Genomic DNA, 20,851 nt, shown 5'->3' on the forward strand with positions numbered 1-20,851 from the left:
AAAGTGGGGATGACGTGTATGGCCCCTGTACCCTGTCGGGCATGGGTGCGGGGCTCCAGCAGTGACTTGTATTCGCAATTCCAAGCAGATAGTTGTCACGGGGGAAGCTCGTCATCACGAAAAGGGGCCTGCACGGAGCTAGAGTCTGGACCGGGACTCTGGGTGGACAGAGCCCTGGGCTAGAAGGAACTAGGCCTTTTCTAAGTTGAAGATGATCGGCTCCATCACGCCACGAGCTGTGGACAAAGGAGCCCAACTGGCCCTTGTCTTCACATGACAGCCCTGCCTTTCACCAGCCAAGACCTGTCTGTCCTCTGCCCTCACCAGGGCCTGTGACCTGTGTTCTGGTGACCTCTGTCTGCTTGCTTGTCCAGCCCGGGCATCAGGCCAGGCTGACTGAGAGGCAACCTCCTGCAAGCTCACATCCAGTCCAGCGCCCAGCTCCGGACTTCCTCCCTGCTGAGAAAACCATAGCTGTCTCTGACCAGACCCTCAGCAAGTTCCTGTCACCTCCATTTCCACAGGGCGTTCCTGCGGCTTCGATGGGTCTATCGTTCAGCTCCTGTCGAGCAAGGGTAAAGAAGAACGAGGGCTCCTGGGGGGCTCAGGAGGCTGTCTCTGCCGCAGACAACAGCCATATATCGTGTGCGCGTGTGTGCGTGCATGTGTGAGCGTGTGTGTGTGCATGCATCTGTGCACGTGTGTGTGTGCATGTGTGTGCACGTGCACATGCAAAACCTGCAGCTGTGTCATAGTTTACACATTTTCTCTCATCTGACCTTGAGGTAGGGCAAATATTATTAGCCCCGCTTTATAGATGAGGAAACTGAATCCTCAGGAATGTATGTAAGCAGGTTCCTTTATCAAACACTGTGATGGAGGCTAGAAGTATAAAATACAGTCTAGAACTCCTTGGAGCTCACAGTCTTCTATGCTCAAGGCTACAGAGGTAATAATCATAATAATTCATTCTTTCAAAAATATTTATGGAGTTCGCATTATGTGTCAGGCACTAAGTGTAGATGGGAGAAGACAGACTTACTGACTAGGGTTTATTGAGCATTTGCTGCACACTCAGCACTGTGTTGACTACTTTACAGGCTTTATCTTCGTCCTCGGCACAACCCAGGGCAGGGGAGCTGGTATCAGGAAGCTGAGGCCTGGACCGGCTGGGTGACTGGTTCAAGGACGCCCACACAGCTGGAGAGTTGTGAGCAGGGACCTGCCCTCGGGCAGTCTGGCTTGTGGTCCAAGCTTCTCACCACCGAGCTGTACTGCCTCTCAGCCTTTCTGTTCTAACTTCAGGTCCAGTGTGCTTTCTGCTGTCCCGTGTTGCCCACACAGAACCCACCTCACTCCCAAGAGAAGATGCTCCCACTGCCTGTTCCCAGCCACTCCAAAGGGCTGGAGGCAGGCAGTCCCCATTCCGGATTCAGAACTCCGAATGCCTGCCCTCACCTGCCGCCACCCCGAGCCAGCCCGACCTGTGCCCCACCTCTGCCTGTGCCTCTCGCCAGGCCAGCTCCTGGCACCCTGTCCCGGCCTCCCTGCTGTGATTGCTCCACTGCTGGTGCTGTGTGTGTCTTCTCTGCAACCTCAGAGACAGATCCTGTCCTGCGCCTGCCCTCTGCCTCTCACCACCCCTCAAGTTGTTCGACTTCACCCTCTGAGGTGGCTCACCCTGCCTGCCGCATTTACTGTGGAAAATGGCCGTGTTCTGGCTCCTCACCTAAGGACCTCACCTCTTACTCACCCATGAGCAGACCGAGGTCTCTGGGCAGCATCAACTCTCTAGTCGCTCTCTCTTCCACCCCATCCTGTCTTCTTACCCTTCAGGCTTCCTCTGTCTACTCTGAATTCCAGGCCTAACCATCTGCTGGTACTTAGACTGTTCCCCTCCACCTGCTACGCTTCGTGCCCATGTCCCTGTAAATCCACTGCCCTCCTGGGTCTCTTCCTCTTGCCCACAGACATGGCACAGGTCTCAGAGATTGGTGATTACCGTCCTTTAACCCTGTGTGCTGGCCAATAGCCTAGGCCTTCCTGAGCCCTTCCATCTTCAGTGAGCATGTCTGCATCCTAGGCCCTCAGTCGATCTCCTCGTCCGTCTGTAATGAACAGCTTCCTTGAAGCTCAGGAGCTTCCAAATTGCCAAAATCCACTTTCCAGCTCCAATCCCTGGCCTTTTTTGACCCTCTTGAGAGCATTTAACACTGATTGGCCATGCCTCTCTTTTCAAGTCTCACTTTCCCCATTTCTGTGCCTTCTTGACCCTGCTCTGTCTTAGGAGTCGTTCGTGTGCAAGGAACAGGAGCCCCGCTCAAGTTAGCTCAGAAGAAGTTTTTGGCATAATTCAGGGGAATTTCCATCGTCTGCACTATTGTTACAGCTCTCTCCCCTGGACCCATCCTTTCATGCACACAGCCACCAGACAGCGCTCTTCAAATCGCTACTTTGATGTAATGGGACCCCCCTGTTCAGAATCCTTCAGCGGCTCCCCATTTCCTACCAGATAAAACCTAAACTCATGGCTTACATGTCACATCTCCACTATCTTCGCTGCCATGTACTTTCCAGTTGCTTCTACTCTTTTTCACAATTGTCCAACACACAACTCTGTGTCATCCACAGAGTAGAGGGTAGAATAGTCTACCCTCTATTCCCTAACCATATTTTTCTTTTCCTGATCTGCTTCGTAGCTCACACTGTTTTCTTTTGTAAATGTCTACTCATGTATCTTCTATTAAAATCCTATACATTCTTAAAGTTCTAGATCAAATGAACCTTCTTTATGAAGACTATCCCAGCGGAAGTGATCTGTGCTCCTCTGAAAGCTTGGGGTTGGGACCACTCCTTATTTGCCATATTAAGTTGGAGTCTCTCTAAGCAGAGAATTCCACCATGTGCCATGCAATATGCCCAATCTGGAAATAGGATCCCAGAAGGGGGAATGAACTCATTGGAGAATGACTGGTTTATCTTTTCTACTCTTAAAGAAGAGTGAAACATCTGTAGGCTATTTACCCCACCATTCTGCCCCTAAATTGGCCATCTCCTTAACCAAAGAGAGACAAAGACCACAGCTTTTTATCTAAAAGCTTCTAGGTAATTATATAGCATTAAGGAGAGAAAGTTTGAGTAGACGTTTGAAGTATTTGTGACCCGCAGTTAAACAGGATCTGCCTGAACCCACCAGTTGATCACAGATTAGGCCATCGCTCGCCTTGTGTCCCACCACGCCCCACACTGGGCTGTCACTGCCAAGTCTCAGTGCCCTCCCTGTCCCGCACCGCCAGCAGTGCTGCGTGGAACAGAGGCCTGAGGAGGAGGCCAAGAGCCGGACCCGTTTCCAGAACATACTGAGTCAAACCGTCGTTCCACTTTCTGTGTATGCCTCTTTCTGGGGCTCCTGGAGGGGAGTGGCGGGACCTTGAGATGTATCTGGAGGACACAGGGACTCGGTGGTGCCAGGGAATCTCTGCCTTCCATCAGTAGGCCCTGGCAAGTCTGTCTCCAGCAGTACAGACCTAGATGAGTGACTGTCTCTGTAGAGACACACTGCTCTTCCTTCCTGACCCTTCTCTTCCTGCAAAGACGGCTCCTGAGATGCTGCTCTCATGAGCATTGGTCCTAGTTGAAGGCTGTCAACCGTAGGCTCCAGCTCCTGGCTCTCAGGATGGACGTGTGACCAAAACTGGGCTAATCAGGGCCCTTTCCTGGGGTTTTTCACATCGGAACTGAGGAAAGCAAGCCTCTCCACTCTGTGCTGAGGCTGAGGTGTGAGGCTGAGAGTGTACACAGGTCAGGCCTTGTGAAGAAGGATGGTGTGAGACGATGAGGCCAACAGAGAAGAGGGGAGAGGAAGTCCTGATGACCTCCTGGTCAGAACCCTGGCTCCAGGCACCCCAAGGCCTCACTGTTCCCTTGCTCTTCTGGCAGGTTGGACACCTGAACCGATACTTTCTTCAATTAGTTCATGTGGAGTGTTTGCCACTTGCAACCAAAGAATCCTGATTAACCCGGCCTCCATCTGTCACCTGAATCCCTCCTTTGATAGTTTATGCAATTCCTGCCTCCCTGTCTTCCTCTTTTCTTGAGATAAACATGCCTTGAGGGATGGAGTCATGGTCTTCACCATCATCATCACCATCAACATGAACACCATGACTTGAGGACCTGTCTTTTCCTGGCATCATCCTAGGTATGGAGGGGCTAGAGCTGCAAACAGTAGTCTCTGCCTTCTGGTTGCCTCCATGCTCATCAAAATATAAGAAATTCCAAGGGCACAGAGCACATGCTGAGCACAGATCTTTTTTAGAACAAGGCATAAATCAATCAGTCTGCGTGGAATTTTTACAGAACAGAGACACTCATCACTGCAGATTATTCTGACCTTTCGGTGCCAAACATCCCTTTCTTGAAAAACCATCCATCCCTTAGGACAAAGGGTTTTTATCCTTCAGCTTAAAGTTACCTTCTTATTCTTTGCACTGCATTTGTGGGGTCTTTTCCACCCTGGTTAGCTCCTAGTTCAGGATCAAATGTTTTTGTTTGTTTGTTTGTTTTCTGGGATGCCCTTTCCAGACTTATCCAATTCACTCCCCTGTAAAATCCCCAGCCCCAGATTTCTCATCATAGCTGGAAACCTCCCATTAACAAAGTCTTCTTTCCTTTAAACTAGCGCCTGGCCTCTGTATATATCCTCTTCTAGGATACAATCTGTGAGTCTCCTGTTGGGATGCCTTCCCATATGTTTTCTGGTCCTATTTAACTTCAATGGCTTTCAAAGAATTACATGTGTAAAAAGGAAAAAAGAGCATTACACACAGTTCCAAAGAAATGATCCATGTTCAAGGTTGTGCTTTCAAAATGGGAAACAGATGTGGCTAGAAAGTAAAGAAGAATTCAGAGGAGGGGTAGAAAAACAGGGGTTTCTGGAATCCTTGTATTTCTCATTACCCTTCCACCCTTAGGCTATGCACAGACCCTCAGATATTCTGAGATCCATGTGTCAACCCAACAGATCCAGGCCTCCCTTGGGGAGACCTGCCTACTGTGAATCAAAAGGCTATCTTAGAGAATTCTAGTGATTACTGAGTAATGTTTTTTCCTATTTTCCAGAGATAAATTCTTCTTCCCCTTAGGTCTGAAATGATAGGTCATCGTTATCTACTTTCTTGTCCGAAAATGTAGCTAGTTAAAAGCAAGTTATCCTTTCTCACAGTTCTGTGAGTCCGGAATTTGGGCAGGGTCAGCTGGCAGGGGTGGAGGGGTGTTCTGCTCCATGTGACATCAGCTGGTGTCACTCACTCAGCTGCACTCTGTTGTCAGCTTGGCTGGGCTGGAAGGCCCACGAAGTCTTTGCTCATTTATCTGGTGCCTCTGTGCTCTTCCACATGGCCTCTCCCTGGGGCTAGATTGGGCTTCCTCAGAGCACGGTAGTCTCAAGGTGGCCGAACTTCTTACATGGTGACTGGCTTCCCCCAGAGACAACGTAGAAGCTGGTAGGCCTCTTTAAGGCTAGGCCCAGAACTGGCCCACATTCTGCCAACCGAGTCAAGTCACAAAGCCAGCCCTGAGTCAAGGGAGGCAAAATGGATTCCACTTCTTCGTGGGTGGAGTAACACGTCCATACAAAGAGGAAAGAAAATGGTGGCAGCCATCTCTGGAGATAGCTACCATATCCCTATAACCACTTCACTCACTCAGAGGGCACATGCTCATTTTTTTTTTTTTTTTTTTTTTATTTATTTATTTATGGCTATGTTGGGTCTTCGTTTCTGTGCGAGGGCTTTCTCTAGTTGCGGCGGGCGGGGGCCACTCTTCATCGCGGTGCGCGGGCCTCTCACTATCGCGGCCTCTCTTGTTGCGGAGCACAGGCTCCAGACGCGCAGGCTCAGTAGCTGTGGCTCGCGGGTTCTAGAGCGCAGGCTCAGTAGTTGTGGCTCACGGGCCTAGTTGCTCCACGGCATGTGGGATCCTCCCAGACCAGGGCTCGAGCCCGTGTCCCCTGCATTGGCAGGCAGATTCTCAACCACTGCGCCACCAGGGAAGCCCCCTCATTTCTTAACCTTAGATAAACCCCATGTACAGAACACTGTTCTCATCTTACTTAACTCTTCTCAGTCTCTTTTTTTCCCTGCAGATTATTTTGCCTCACAATCTCTATTCTAAGACCTAACACCTTTCTTCCATTCAACTTATACTCTCCCTAAATACTTGTTTCAGAAAACTGTGTATTCCCAAGTACTGAGCTCAAATTAATTTTTACTAAAGCTTATTTTAATTTTGTGTTCTGTTATGATAACGATGACTTAGAACCTGTAATATACCCATAATATAAGGCTGACAAGTCTTTAAAATCTTTTTCTGTGAAGAACCAAATGGTAAATATTCTCAGCTTTTGGGCCATACAGTCTGTGTTGCAATTACTTAGCTCTGTTGTACAGGAAAAGCAGCCACAGAAATGCAAATGAATGAGCAGGTCTGTGTTCCAATAAAACTTTATTTACAAATTTAGGCAGCAGGCCAGATCTGGCCCAAAGGTCTTGGTTTTGCTGATCCCTGCTTTAGACTAAGGGATCAGTTTGTCTTTCAATATATATTTTGTCTAATGATTAGCTGTTTGACTTTCAGAAAGTCACTCTTCTCTGAAATTCCCTTCTTCATCTATAAAATAAGGGTATTGAAGTAACCAAGAATAAAATAGCCCCTTACGCCTGAAGTCCTGAAAATGCCACACATCTTTAAAAACCTTTGAAGGAAATGCCCAGAAAGGCCATAAGATGAGTTGTTTCTCTATGATAATATCTCAGAGCTCTGTTGATATTTCCACGACTTTGTATCTTTCCAGGGATCTCTCTATTTTTCTCTCTGGGTCTGTGTATCCTCCCTTCTATGTGTCCCAGTGTCTCTACAGGCCAATCTCTTTATCTGTGTTTACAGTGTTTTTCTGTCTATGCTCAGGGCTTCACTGCCCCTCAGTTTCCATTTTTCTATATTCTTGTGTGTCTCTCTCTTGCATTCGGATTTATACGTGCATCTGTCTCGTCTCCCTGCATCTCTCCCCTGATTATAATGTTGAATAGCTATATATTTTTCATTATTTTCCTTTTTAATGAAAAAAGTTCCCTATTCTTAGTTTTCAAAGTAGTATATTTTTCAAATTTCAGAAAAGTTTCTATTTATGTACAGTGAGATATCATGTGTAAACTACGTAGCACAGTATCTAATATATAGTAGGTACCCAATAATCATTACATCCCTTCATCTGGCTTCCCCTTTATGTAACTGCCTAAATGATTTTTTTTTCACATAGGTCAACAATTCTCAACAGAGAAAAAGGTTGGTCCTCTGTCTTTATCTATAATACCTTGTTACTCTCTCTCACCCTTACTCAGGACACCAGCTCCTGGCCTCCTCCTGGTGTCATTACCATGTTTGTATATATCTTGGGGACTAATGAAAGTAGAGGATCAAAGACCAAGCAAGAGACTGGTGGCTCAGTTGACTTTGCTCGGCCACCCAGTGATGATCTGGTACCTCCCAGAGGCTCCTTCTCTTTCGTTCGCTCTACAAGTATTTATTGAGTGCTTGTTACGCCCTAGGTGATGGGGAGACAGAGGTGAACACAGCAGACACAGTCCCTGCCCTCCTGAAGCTTATGGTTTCCTGGGAGAAATGGGCAATACATAGGTAACCAAACCAGAGTAGGACAGAGGATGCCATTACTGGAATACAGAGGAGGAGAAGGTCTCTCCGAGATGCCTTTCAAGGTGAGACCTAAAGGATGAGATGAAGCCGGCCCAGGAGAGAGGTGGAGGGAGGGTGTTCTGGTCAGAGGGCTGGGACCTGCCTGCTGGACCTTTAGGAGCTGAAAGGGAGGTGGTGTGGCTTTATGAGGTCAGCAAGGCAGGCAGCAAACCGAATAGGCTCCCAGGCCAGGCATGATAAAGGGTCTGGGTTTCATTCCAGCATAATGGGAAACCACCACAGGGTTTTCGGCAGGAGAATGGCTGATCTGATTTATGTGTTAAAAAGATGACTCTGGCTATGGTGCGGGGGATTTCAACTGGTGGGGGAAGTGGGGAAGCAGAGAAAGGAGGCTCTCCGGAGATGGTGGCAGTGGAGGAGGAAAGAAGAGAAAGGATTTGAAATATTTTAAGAGGTAGAAATGACGGGATTGACTGATGAATTAGATGTGAAGTCAAGGGAGTGGGAGAACCAAGGCTGACACCAGCTTTCTGGCTTTGGTATTTGGATGCCCATTGCAGGGAGGAGGGGGGAGGAGCGATCAATAGTTCCATTTTGGTCACATTCCATCGGAGGTGACTGTGGCGCATGCAGGGGGAGATGTCAGGTAGGCAGTCGGATATATGAATCTGAGGTTGGACTGGGGATTTGGGTTGGAGATATAAATTTGGGAGTTGTCAGTCATGGGGATGGATATTATCCCCTAGTGAAAGGGGATGGAGAGAGGAGAAGGGGGTCCTGGACCAGGCCTGGGGACTCCAACATTAAGAGGCAGAGAGAGGAGGAAGTGCCTACACAGAGGAAAATGAGGGGGAACCAGAGAGAAAGAAGGAAAACCAGAGGAGGATGGCATCCTCAGAGCCAAGAGAGCAGTGTTATAAGAGGCAAGTGGCTGAGAGCCAGGCCGCTGTGCCAGATACAGCTGAGAGTCCCCAGGAGATGGGACAGAAAGGCATCCCTATTTGTGGCCTCATGAAAGCCACCAATGGCCATAACAAGGGCAGCTTTGCTGGAGTTGGGGGTGGAATGTGGATTGGGGGTGGGGCAAATTGTCAGTAAGAAAGTGGAGAGCGCTTGTGAAGACAACTCTTTGAGTTTAGTGACAAAGGGGAATGAAGAAATATCCCAGCAGAAGATGAGAGATCACGGGTGGGATGTTTGGGGATGAGAAATATTAGTGTGTGTTTGGAAACTCGAAGTGATCACTCTAGAGAGTGAGAGATTGTTCCTCGGCTTTCTTTTTTAAATAATGATGAGAACTTATAATTGTGTGCCTCTTCACAGTTTACCAAGTGTTATCACACACACTGTCTCTTATCCTCACAGAGTTATAGTTGAGGAAGCTGAAGCTTAGAGGAATTGAGTGACAAGCTCAAGGTCAGAGCCAGGAAGTGGCAGGCCCAGGACCCCACGCCCAGGCTGCTCTTCTTGGCCTGACCCCAAGGCCCCTCCCTGTCGACAGCAGTGGACCAGCGTGAAAATTGGACGACACTCACACAAGGATGGGTTGTGCCCCGCTGGTGTCTCGCAAGCAGATTCTTACATTTCCACTGAGCCAATCACTTGTGCCTGCTGGACCAGCCTTTGATATTATAAAGTCACAGCTGCTTTTCAAGTACACAGGACCCTGTCCCACGTCCTAAGCCTGTTTAATTGAGCTTCAAAGCCTCCTGAATTTCTAGAAGTGCCCAACAATCTCGGGCAGGTGTCAGAGAGAGGAAACGTGAAATCCCACGTCCCTCACATCCGTCTCCCCCGACTTGTGGGAACTGACACCCCAGAAGGACCGTGGTGGGACTGTGGCTAACTCTGAACCTGTCTCCACATCTGTAAAATCCTAGGATTGTCATGAGGATGAAATGAAGTAGTGGGTGTAAAGTACTTAGAAGGGTGCTTGGCACGTGGTGACTGCTCTGTGAATGCCACCCATGATTATTTTCCGTTATTGCTCACTCACTCACTTTTATGACAGACACTTGCTGGGCATCTTCTCTCTGCCAAGCATGGCTCTAGGCACAGCAAACACAGAGATGTATCCACATGCTTCCTCGGCTCAAGAAGCATATGTTTTAATGAGGGGAAGTGATGTTGGAACACAAACAACTCTGCCTTGTGGTAATAAGCAAGGTGCAAAACGCTGTGGGTGTCCAGGGAAGAGAAGATCACATCTAGCCCAGGCAGCTGGGGCAGGCTTTGTGCGAGGAGTGTAGGGCGGGGTGGTAGGAAGGGGCGGGATGGTATGGAACCAGCTGAAGCGTCAGCCCCATGGAGAAGAGGGGGAGGGGATAAGGCTGGCTGTCCTGGGGGGAGATTGTGAGAGGCTCGGATATCAGTGCAGCAGACCCAGCCAAGGGCAGCCTGGGTGGGGGGAAGGAGTGGCAACTCCGTGCCCCACCTCCCAGCCTTGCGCCCCCGTGTTGCTGGGACCCCTACCTAGGAGCCCTTGGTCTGGCTTTGTGTCTGTAGTCCCTGGCTGGAGGGAGGGGGGGAGGGTAACGCAAGGGGACAGAGTGTCAGGATTCATCCCAGGCTGCCATGTAGGCTTGGGAGGACTCTGCGGCACGTGCTCATTCTGTAACAGACGGAGGATGGGAGCCAGCCTAGTACCCCTACCCCTCTACCCCTTAGGGAGTACCCTGGAACTAGCACCCCCAAGTCCTTCAAACAAGAGATGGTCCAGGGCCATCCACTCCCCCAGGGCCACCACCATGGGAGCTGGGAGCTTGTGCACACGCCCATCACCCCCCATTCAGGGTGAAAGGACTGGCCTCCAATAGGTGCAGAGGCCATGGCCTCTCCCCCCACTGGGGGTGGTAAAGACATTCTCCTTGGGGGAGACCCAAGGGACAGGGGGTGCGAAGGAGGGGTGTCAGTGCTGGACTTCATGTGGCGGCTCTTCAGCCATAACCCAGAGGGGGGCCACGCCCTCTCTGTCCATCTCCTGAGGTGGGTTAGACTCAAGGCCCTGTTTCAAGAGCATTAGACCGAGAAGTGCTCTCACACAGCTTCTAGTCCAGCCTTTTAAACGCTGGCTCTGGAATCCCTTGTTTAAACAACATTTTAGAGAATATGATGCGTAAAATAAAATGCATCAACATAGAAATGCTCTGGATGAAACTGAGAAGAGAGGGCCCAGAAGCCCGTCCCCAAGACCGCATTTGTCCACACATTTTGTGACCCTCTGACTTAGTCCAACTCTCGTTTTGCAGAAGAGAAACTCAGAACCTAGAGAGGGGAACTGACCCGCCTAAGGTCACAAAACTAACCTCTGGAAGAGTCAAGACCTGCAGAGAAGCAAATGAAATCAAGGCTGAGAAAATGTTTTATAAACTGTAAAGTGCGATAGAAATGTAGGGTTATTATCTCCACTTTGCATGAAGTTCTTGGGCATTTCCCACGTCGCTGCTTTGGGAGAGGCCACCAGAAAAAAAAAAAATGCAGAGGACAAAGAGTGTTGGCATCATAGGCAGTGTGGAAAGAGCACAGGGCTGGACCCGAAGACAGTTAGAAGCCTAGTGTGGCCATGTACGAGCTGTGTAACCTAGGACAGCTCACTTTGCCTCTCTGACCCTCTGTTTCCTTTTCTAGAAAAATGCCTTCTCTACCTTCTTTCTGGGATTACTAGGGCTCAGGTGAGGCAATGCATGGGAAAGTGCTTTTAGCAAAGCCTAGCGCCGCAGAACTGTACTGTCTTGTGAGGAGCAGTAATGGTAGTAAACGGAAGACCTGGAGGCTTTGAGTCCTAGTATTTAGCACCCACAAGGCACTTCCTGTCCCTGGGGGCTGGAGCCAGCTGCTGACGGTGCTGGAACCCAAGTGTTCCATCTCTGCTGCCTAGACACATCCCATAGGTCATGCCGTGCCCTCGATGCACAGCCCTCAGACACTCTTCGTCAAGGTGTCTAAGGCACAACCGCCCATTACCGAGTGCTGACTCAGCCCCCAGTAAGCTCCGTCTCCCCTTTCGCACACTGTGGATGCCAGAAGGCACACGGCCAGTCACTCAGCATCCCCCAAACTTCACTGGCTCTGCATCTTGGTGACAAAGGGCCAAATTGGTTCTGTTTCAGGAAAGCAAGAAGTGATTTCTCTCAAAGACCTTGGAGAGTTCTTTCCTCCCTCCCCACAGTGTTTTCGGCTGGGGACCGTCCAGAGGCTGGCAGCTGAACTTCACTCGGGGTGTACACGCTCAGGTTCAAACAAAGGCAGTAGCCCGGGGACTAATGGATGGGGGTTGGCCAGGTTCCTTTGGAGAGCCTGACAGGTGTTCCAGGAGGAGGGAGGAGTCCAGACATTCCTGGCTGTGCTGCCTGGGGGTGACCTTGGACACACCACTTTCTCCACATGGAAAGGCAATGGGAAGAAATCGACCACAGGACACCTAAGCCCTTATGACTCAGACATGGGCTCTGAGGATCCACTCATTCAATCAGTCAGCAAGGATTTACTGAGCACCTAATGTGTGCCAGGCATTGTGCTAGGTCCTGGGGGACAAAACAGACAAAAAGTTCTGCCTTTGTGGAGCTGACATTCTAGCAGGATCAGACAGAGAAGGAAGAGCTAAATAGGAAGCTAGAGAATGGTCAACAGATGGTAAAAGCCATGGGAAAGAGAGCAGGGGTGAGGGGCAAGGGTACGGGATGACGGAGGTTGCAGGTTTCAGGAATGTGGGCAGGAAGGCCTCTCAGAGAAGGGAAGATTGCATGAGGACCTGAAGGACGTGAAGGAGGGAGACAGCCATGTGGGTACCTGGAGGAAAAGCATCCTGGGCAGAGGGAACAGCAAGTGCGAAGTCCCTGAGGCAAGAGCACGCATCAGGGAGGTCGCATGGTTGCAGGAGAGTCAGACGAGAGAGAGATGAGGACTGAGGGGCTCTTTAATCTTTTCCTTCCAGTGCCTCGGACAAAGCGATCCAGCAGGTCCACCTGATGACTTTAGATGCATTTGTAATCTCCTGTCTGGGATGCCAGTTTCATCCCGCTGTTTAAATGCTGGGACTTCCTGTCAAGAGAGAGTCATTCCAAACCTCAGTGACAAAGCCTTCTGTGCTTCCAGAATTCACTCCAGGGCCCTTGGGTTAGCAGAGAGGGCCTGGGTTTGAGTTCCAGCACCTGACGCTTACTAGCTGCGTTACCTTGAGAAGGGCACTCAACCTCTCTGAGCCTCACTTTCTCTGATGAAGTTCATCAGTTGCCTCATCTGCAAAATGGGTTAATAATGCAGACTCCCATGCCTACCTCACTTGATTGTTGTTAAATTTAAATTAATGAGATCATAAATATGAAAGTGCTTTTTACATTGAAATTAGCAAGATTAATGTCAGGGCATTTATTTCAGCAAAGCCTATGGTAAGGGGCTTATCACTGACTGCCCACTCCCCTCCACCACCCTGCTCCTTATTTGCATCCCACGTGGGACCTGTTGACTCTCACTTTGCTTCGGTCCACATCTGATTCAGGGACACTCGTCAAACACCCGGGGACCCCAAGGCAAGGCTGCCAAGGGTTCCCCAGGAAGACAGTGGATCCCCAGGAACGTTCTGGGGCTGATTTGTCCCCACATAGACCTGTCTGGGAAGACTCTGAGCCCACTGCTCTGGTCGGATAGAGCCAGGTGGGCCCAGCTGCTCCCCCCAACGTCCCCTCCCCCTTCCTCCTCCAGGTACAATGGCCCCAACCTGGTTCTGAAGTACGACCGGGCCCAGAAGCGGCTGGTGAACATCGCGGTGGACGAGCGCAGCTCCCCCTACTACGCACTGCGGGACCGGCAGGGCAACGCCATCGGGGTCACAGCTTGTGACATCGACGGGGATGGCCGCGAGGAGATCTACTTCCTCAACACCAATAATGCCTTCTCCGGTAAGGGCTGGGGGCCTCGGGCCTCCCCTGGCCCCCCCCTCCTTCCTCCCGGCACTAGGTTACTGTCACCGGCTTCCCCAGGACCTCACTCCATCCCAACAGAGACAGCCCCAGGAGGACCCGTTCTTCTCTTATGCATGAAGCTGTTTCTCACCTCCCAGCCCCTGGAGAGGGAGGCCTTGAGCAGAAGACCTGTCCCCTCCCTCGGACTTTACGTCCTCCTCGCCTCCCAGTCCGAGCGGCAGCCCGGTCCTCCTAACTGACCCCTCCTCCCTTCTCCCCAACTCCTGGTGGCTCAACCACTCAGCACTTCTCACGCCCATAGCCCGCAGACGACTCCCTGGCATAGCCCTCCGTGCTGCTTCCAGGGAACTTTCTAAAATACTTTGAAATCCTTCAAAGGCCCCCATAGCTTTCAGCTGAGCTCATTTTTTCACCCCGCATTCCTGCAGAGCACCTACGGCATGCCAGACCAGAGGCGCTAGGTGCTGGGGATACAACTTGGTGGGAGACAGATCTGGGGCCTGTCCTAGCCCAGAGCGCCATCCCAGTCACTTCGGCTCTTGTGTAAATGCGGATTCTGACCCAGCAGGCCTGGCTAGGCGCTGAGGTCCCTCACTGCTAACAGGCTCTCAGGCTGTGGTGCTGCTGCCTGTGCAGGGACCGCACTTTGAGTAGCGAGGTCCTACACACCGAGGAATGGCTGAGAGAAACGGATGCCCGGAAGGCTACACAGCAGCAACAGTAATGACAACAACTAATACTTAAGTAACACCGACTATGTGCCGGGCCAGGGTCTAAGCACTTTGTATTAATCACCTCATTTAAGTCTCACAGTAGCTCAGTTAGGTAGGTACTGGTATGGCCCACTTTATAGTTGAGGAAACTGAGGCACAATGAGGTCATATGACTTGCCCAAGGCCACACAACTTGTAAGTCCCAGGATTCAAACCCAAGCGTTTGACTCCAGATCCATCCTTTTAATCAGCACACTCTATGGCCTTACTCAACCTGATGCCCCCGGGGCCTAGTGGAGAGCCAGGCTCATGGTTGGTGCTCAGTGTTTCATGAGCTGGGGGACTGTGTTCTTGGGGCTGCAGGTGGAAGTCTGCTCCCATGAGGCCATAACATCTACAGGGAAGTCCCAGGCCATGGCTTCCTCCTGAAGGATGCAGGGCCCAGTGTCCCTTTGGGGCCAGGTTGGACATGCACTGCACTCTTCCAGATGGCAGCAGCCCTCTTGGGTTGGTCTGAACAACACCCTGTGGTTCAGACCTGTGAATTCACCATTCTGGACCCTCCCAACTTCCTGGAGGCAGGTGATCGCCTGGCTATGGGGACCACCTTCCCTGCTCCCATAGACACACACACACACACACACACACACACACACACACACACACACACTGGCTTTACCCATGTTGCCCCTGCTGGTTGCTGAGCCCAAGCCAGGATCCAGCCCCAGACTGCCCCTGCTGTTGAGCCCTGCCATTTGCATGAATGGCAAGGGAAGGGGTTGGGGCTGGTGCCAGGGGCAGGGGCAGGCGGAGCTGACTGGCTGACAGCCAGCTTTGTGCAACCGAGAAACAATGAGCCACAGCCCCAAGTGGTGTTTTATGGGTTTTCATCTCATCTTGCCACCAAGTGAGGCCTGAGAGATGGTAATTATCCCTACACAAATATCAGGGCATGATTACCCAGCTGGATTTACTGCCCTCTCTCCAACCAAGCCAAGATTGGATTAGGACACAATTAATTGATGGGCTGATCAACCTTTAATGTGGGGCAAGGTCAGGAGGGGAGCAGCAAGGGACGGCTGTGGAAGGAGCGAGTGCCCGGGAAGATGCCGGAGGGACGCAGAAATGGGGAGAACTGTGGAAGGAGGTGCTTAACGTGGGCTCTGCGGGCACGATGCCAGAGGAAGGGGACAGACTCCTCCTACTCACTGAACACAGAGCCCCTGGGCTGGGACCCGACCGTCAGGTGTCTCGAAGCAGCAGTCCTCCCCGCTCTTAGAGCGTTTCATCGTGAATCCTCGGGCAGCGGTGCTCAGCCCAGGCTGCACACCAGAACCCCCTGAGGAGCTTTAACGCACCCAGTTCCCAAGGAGCGTCCCAGTCCAGTCCAGTCTGAACCTCTGGGGGTGGGACCCAGTTATCAGATTGGAAAGCTCTCCAGGTGATTCCCTCGTGCGGTGGAGGTTGACAGCAATACCCCAGAGTCATGTTGGTTCCGTGCTCAGCCTAACCATCACCCCATTTACTCACTAATGTATTCACTCATTGGGTCCGTATTTGCTGAGCGCCTACCGTATGCCAGGCACTATTCTAGGCACTGATGATGCCCCAGTGAATGTAACAGACAAAAATCCTGCCCTGTCTCCCCAGTGCAGTCTTATATTTCTCTAGGAATCTGACTCCACTCTCCTAGCCACCAAGTTCCTCAAGGGCAAAGTCCATGTATTGGTTATTTTGTGCCTCCCTCTGGCCCAGCCAGAACTTGAACATCCTAAGAGTACAATTAAAACTTGATAAATAAATCCAGGAAGAACAGACAAGGCACAAGCATTTGGCCTGAGAGAAGGTTTGCCAACAGAGGGAAGACAAGAAGAGGCAGGCAAATGGAGCCCCCCGGAAGCTTCCTCTGGGAGAGGCTGGCGCTCGGCCCCCAGAGCTGGCGTAAGGGTGACACTGCCCCCCAGCTTCAGCCCCAGGCGTGCACCTCCCAGTGACCTTCTGTGGGTTTGAGGGATGTCTGTGGGTTTGAGTTAATTTTTCAGTTGAGTGATTCGATTGATTCATCGACAGTGGGTGGGGTGTGGAGCCGTTTGTGCCAGGTCAGCACTTCCCTGGGTCCAGCTGGCATGACGCTCAGCCATTGCCACCCTGCCCACAATGAGGAACCGGCGACGCTCTCCAGGAGCCCCAGCCAGCCCACACCTGCCCTTGGCTTATGACTGGGGGCTCCTTTAGCCTGTGCCCAAGCATCGGAGAGGCCTCTGGAAGGACGGACCCACCCTGTCCCTCAGCCAGCTGTTAGGATGTCAGCACTGGGGTCCTGCATCCTGGCAGTGTCCCGTGGGAGTCAGTCTGTACAAACCTGGGACGTGCCCCTCACCTACTGGGTGACCTTGGGCAAGATGCTTGACCTCTCTCGGTCTCAACCCCTTCACCTGTAGTACAGGAAAATCAACTTCATAAGTTCAACTCCCTCCAGCAGCCCCACAGACTGTATCCAAAGTCTTTACCGTCACCCGCCACACCCCTCCGGCTGTGAGCCAGTTGCCCTTCTGGCTCCGTTTCCTCCACTCTTTCTCTTGCTCGCCGCAGTCCTACCCAAGGCCTTTGTACTTGCTGTTCCCTCCGCCTAAAATGCTTTTCCCACCGTTGTTCTCAGGGCTCACTCCTTCCCTTCATTCAGGCCCCTTCTCAGATGAGGTCTTCCCTGAAAGCCTTAAGACCGTACTCTATCACCCCCTATGCCCTTAACTTGCTTTATTTCTCTTCAGAGCACTTACTGCTGTCTGAAAATATGTTATATATTTGTTTGTTGTTCATCTCTTCTACTCTTCTGCTAAACGCCATGGGGACAGAAACTTTGTCTTGTTTTCTGTTGTATCTCCAGGACCAAAGAAATGCTTATGTCACTTAGTAAACATTTTTTTTTACATTTATTTTATTTATTTATTTATTTTGGCTGTGTTGGGTCTTCGTTGCTGCGCGCGGGCTTTCTCTAGTTGCGGCCAGCTGGGGCTACTCTACATTGCGGTGCGCGGGCTTCTCATTGCGGTGGCTTTTCTTGTTGCGGAGCATGGGCTCCAGGCACACAGCTTTCAGTAGTTGTGGCTCACGGGCTCTAGAGCGCAGTCTCAGTAGTTGTGGCGCACAGGCTTAGTTGCTCCGTGGCATGTGGGATCTTCCCGGACCATGGCTCGAACCCGTGTCCCCTGCACTGGCAGGCGGATTCTTAACCACTGTGCCACCAGAGAAGTCCCCATTTTTACTTTTATGAACTTGGATTTATGACTCTTTTCTCGGATGGCTCCTGAGCTCCGTATTATACTTAGGCCTTCAGCAGGGCTTTTGTAACCTCTCAGAGAGGAAGCTTCAGTCACTGCGCCAGAGAGAGGAACGGAAATCAGGGGCGCCTTGCACTTCCAGGCTCTTCTGCCCCCCACAGCAAATGAGTCTGCCTTGAGAGTGCACCCATTGTCCACAGCTCTTCACTCAGGCCCATTCCTGCTGCACCCAGATGCTCTACACCTCGCTTCTCAAAGCAGCTTTCGCAGCCCAGCACTGGCAACAGCTGGAAGCTCATAAATTTGCAGAATCTCAGGCCCCACCCCAGACTGACTAGACCAGAATCTGCATTTTACCAGGATGGCCAGGACCTCCTGTGCCTGGTAAAGCCTGACATACACTAACCCTGAGGCTCCACCCTCTTTTCCTAGGATTCTCTAAGCCCTAAAATGGATCCTAAGGTCTCCTGATCCCCAGCCATGTTTTGCTTGGACACAAGGTCCAGATTTTCAGCTCACCCAGCATGATCCCATTTGGGGAGATGAGCACATGAACTACTCAGGCTCCCCGCCCCCATCCCCACTGTGCCTCGTTGCCACGTGGCCCCAGAAGAAGCAAGGATGGGATGAGGCTGTCAAAGCAGCATCATAAAGAGTATGGAGCCCTGAAATCCATTTCCTCGGTCCTAACGCAAAATGAGCTTCCTCGGGAGCCGGGACTGCCCTCCACCAGCCCCCGCCCAGCTATTTATTTATTTATTTTTAGTTTCTGCTGTACAGCAAAGTGAATCAATTATACATATACATATATCCACTCTTTTTTAGATTGCCTTCCCATTTAGGTCACCACAGAGCATTGAGTAGAGTTCCCTCTGCTATATAGTGGGTTCTCATTAGTTATCTATTTTATATATAGTAGTGTATATATGTCAATCCCAATCTCCCAATTCATCCCACACACCCCCTTCCCCCTTTGGTAACCATAAGTTTGTTTTCTACATCTGTGACTCTATTTCTGCTTTGCAAATAAGTTCATCTGTGCCATTTTTCCAGATTCCACATATAAGCGATATTATATGATATTTGTCTCTTTCTGACTTACTTCACTCTGTATGACAATCTCTAGGTCCATCCATGTCGCTGCAAATGGCATTATTTCGTTCCTTTTTATGGCTGAGTAATATTCCATTATATATATGTACTACATCTCCTTTATCCATTCCTCTGTCAGTGGGCATTTAGGTTGCTTCCATGTCCTGGCTTTTGTAAACAGTGCTGCAGTGAACATCAGAGTGCACGCATCCTTTCGAATTATGGTTTTGTCTGGATATATGCCCAGGAGTGGGATTGCTGGGTCATATGGTAGCTCTATTTTTAGTTTTTTAAGGAATCTCCATACTGTTCTCCATAATCTGCCCAACTCTTTAATATGTGGTGGGGGGCTTTGCAGTCAGATCCCAGTTTGAGGCTTGGCATTGCCACTTAACAATAGCTGTGCATTAGGTAAACGGTTTAACCCTCTGAGCCTGATTTCTCTCTGTAAAACAAAGAATCTATCTTCCTGACGCGACTATGGAGAGGACCAACTGAGCTAATGTGGGTGATGCACTCGGCAGAGGTTCATCGGATTTCTCTCTTCTCCCTGGGATGGAAGAAGGGAGACTGAGAAGGAAGAAAGACTGGTCTTTCCCTTCCGCCCCAGCTCCAGCCTCACTGCTCTGCAAGCTGCCATCCCTCATGGCCAGTGAGCTCTTGGGCATGCCTTCTCGGCCACCTTATGATCCCCTCAAAGGCCAAGCTCCTGCTCCCACCCTCGGCTGGCCCGATGTCCCTGCTTCCATCACTAACCCCGCACGGTGGACTTGCTCTGATCCGCCACACCACGCCCTCCCGCCCCTCCTGCTCCAGCCTCCTGCACACAGCGCTTCTTCCCCACTTTCCCTGTAGCGTCACCCGGGATCGTGCCTGAGCTACTACAGAAGCGGCATCCCCACTTCATTTTCTCCCCTGTTAGCCCACACCTCACTCCACTGCCAGGTGAATCTTCCAGAAACACTGTCTTCCCCAGATCAGAAACCACCCATGGCCCCTTCACCCTCAGTGCTGGATTAGTGGCTATCTCCCGGCCTGCCATGCTGCTCCTCCTGCACCTGCACAAACCCTCCCCTCTAGGCAAACTCAGTGTCCCCTCTGTGCCTTTGCCGATGCTTCCCCGCCCGGCCTTAGCACCGCCCCTCCTCTCTGCCTAACGAGCAGTGGAGTGAGTGCTCAGAAGCACAGGCTTTGGAGTCAGAAAGACCTGGGTTTGACTCTGTCTCCACCACTCACTGGCTCTTGGGCAATTGACTTAACCTCTCTGCCCCTCAATTTCTCCATCTGTAAAATGGGGCTACACCACCTTTCAAGGCACCTGAGGGGTTTAGGCAAGATGATGATTGTAAAAGAACAAGAAGAAGTGCTTCATGCAGAGCCTGGTTATACTAAGTGCTCTACACGCTGGAGCCGTGCTGTTGTTACTCTGATGCTTTGATTCAGGTGCTTCCTCTGTCATGAAGCCCTCCCTGATCACTGTGGCCTGATTTCACAGCATCTCCGGGATGTACTGTCCTGTTGTCTCTGCGGGGCTCTGCTAGCTGGGGGATCATAGGCAAGTCCCCTTGCCTCTTGTGCCTCAGGTCCTTCATCTGTAAACTGGTCCTGAAAATAGTACCTACCTTGTGGGCTTGTGGCGAGGGTTAGTGAGTGAATGTATGTGAAGCGCCTGGCACATAGAAAGCTCTGTAGGAATGTTAAGTAGTATTAGTTTTACCGCAGTCCCATGGCATCTCCTCTGCCTATCCCTCCTGTCGTCAAATGAACTATAAGTGCCCTGAGTGAGGGACTGAGACTCCTACTTCATGAGGCCTCCCCCAGCACCCAGCAGGGAGTGGTGGGCCCTTGAGCCTCCTCCACTTGGCCTTCCCAACTGCCCACCTGGCAACAACTGCCGGTTCCACTGGGCTCTGAGACCTTCAAGGCTCCCTTAATGCCAACATGCCAAAGTCTGGGTGGGAATGGGAGTCCCCAGATGTGCCTCTCAGAGGGGCCATGACCTCCAGAACCCCCTACCCTGCCCTTGAACGCCCTGTTTCCCCCAGGCCTCCGGTCTGTAGGAGTCACCCCCAGGGACTCAGGAGAGCCCCTCTCTCCTACAACTAACAGCCTCTCTTCTTCCCGAGCTGCT

General features: G+C 51.1%; 1 protein-coding gene across 2 annotated transcripts in view; it reads left to right on the forward strand.

The window, feature by feature from the left end:
* Positions 1 to 20,851, forward strand: part of CRTAC1 (cartilage acidic protein 1) — a 133,894-nt gene that overhangs the window by 69,542 nt on the left and 43,501 nt on the right. For both annotated transcript variants that reach the window (XM_036827887.1, XM_036827886.1), the window contains exon 3: positions 13,414 to 13,610. In XM_036827887.1, the coding sequence (XP_036683782.1) occupies positions 13,414 to 13,610 (197 nt within the window). The remainder of the gene's footprint in view (positions 1 to 13,413; positions 13,611 to 20,851) is intronic.

Source organism: Balaenoptera musculus, chromosome 16 (assembly GCF_009873245.2).
Source record: "Balaenoptera musculus isolate JJ_BM4_2016_0621 chromosome 16, mBalMus1.pri.v3, whole genome shotgun sequence".
Classification (NCBI taxonomy): domain Eukaryota; kingdom Metazoa; phylum Chordata; class Mammalia; order Artiodactyla; family Balaenopteridae; genus Balaenoptera; species Balaenoptera musculus.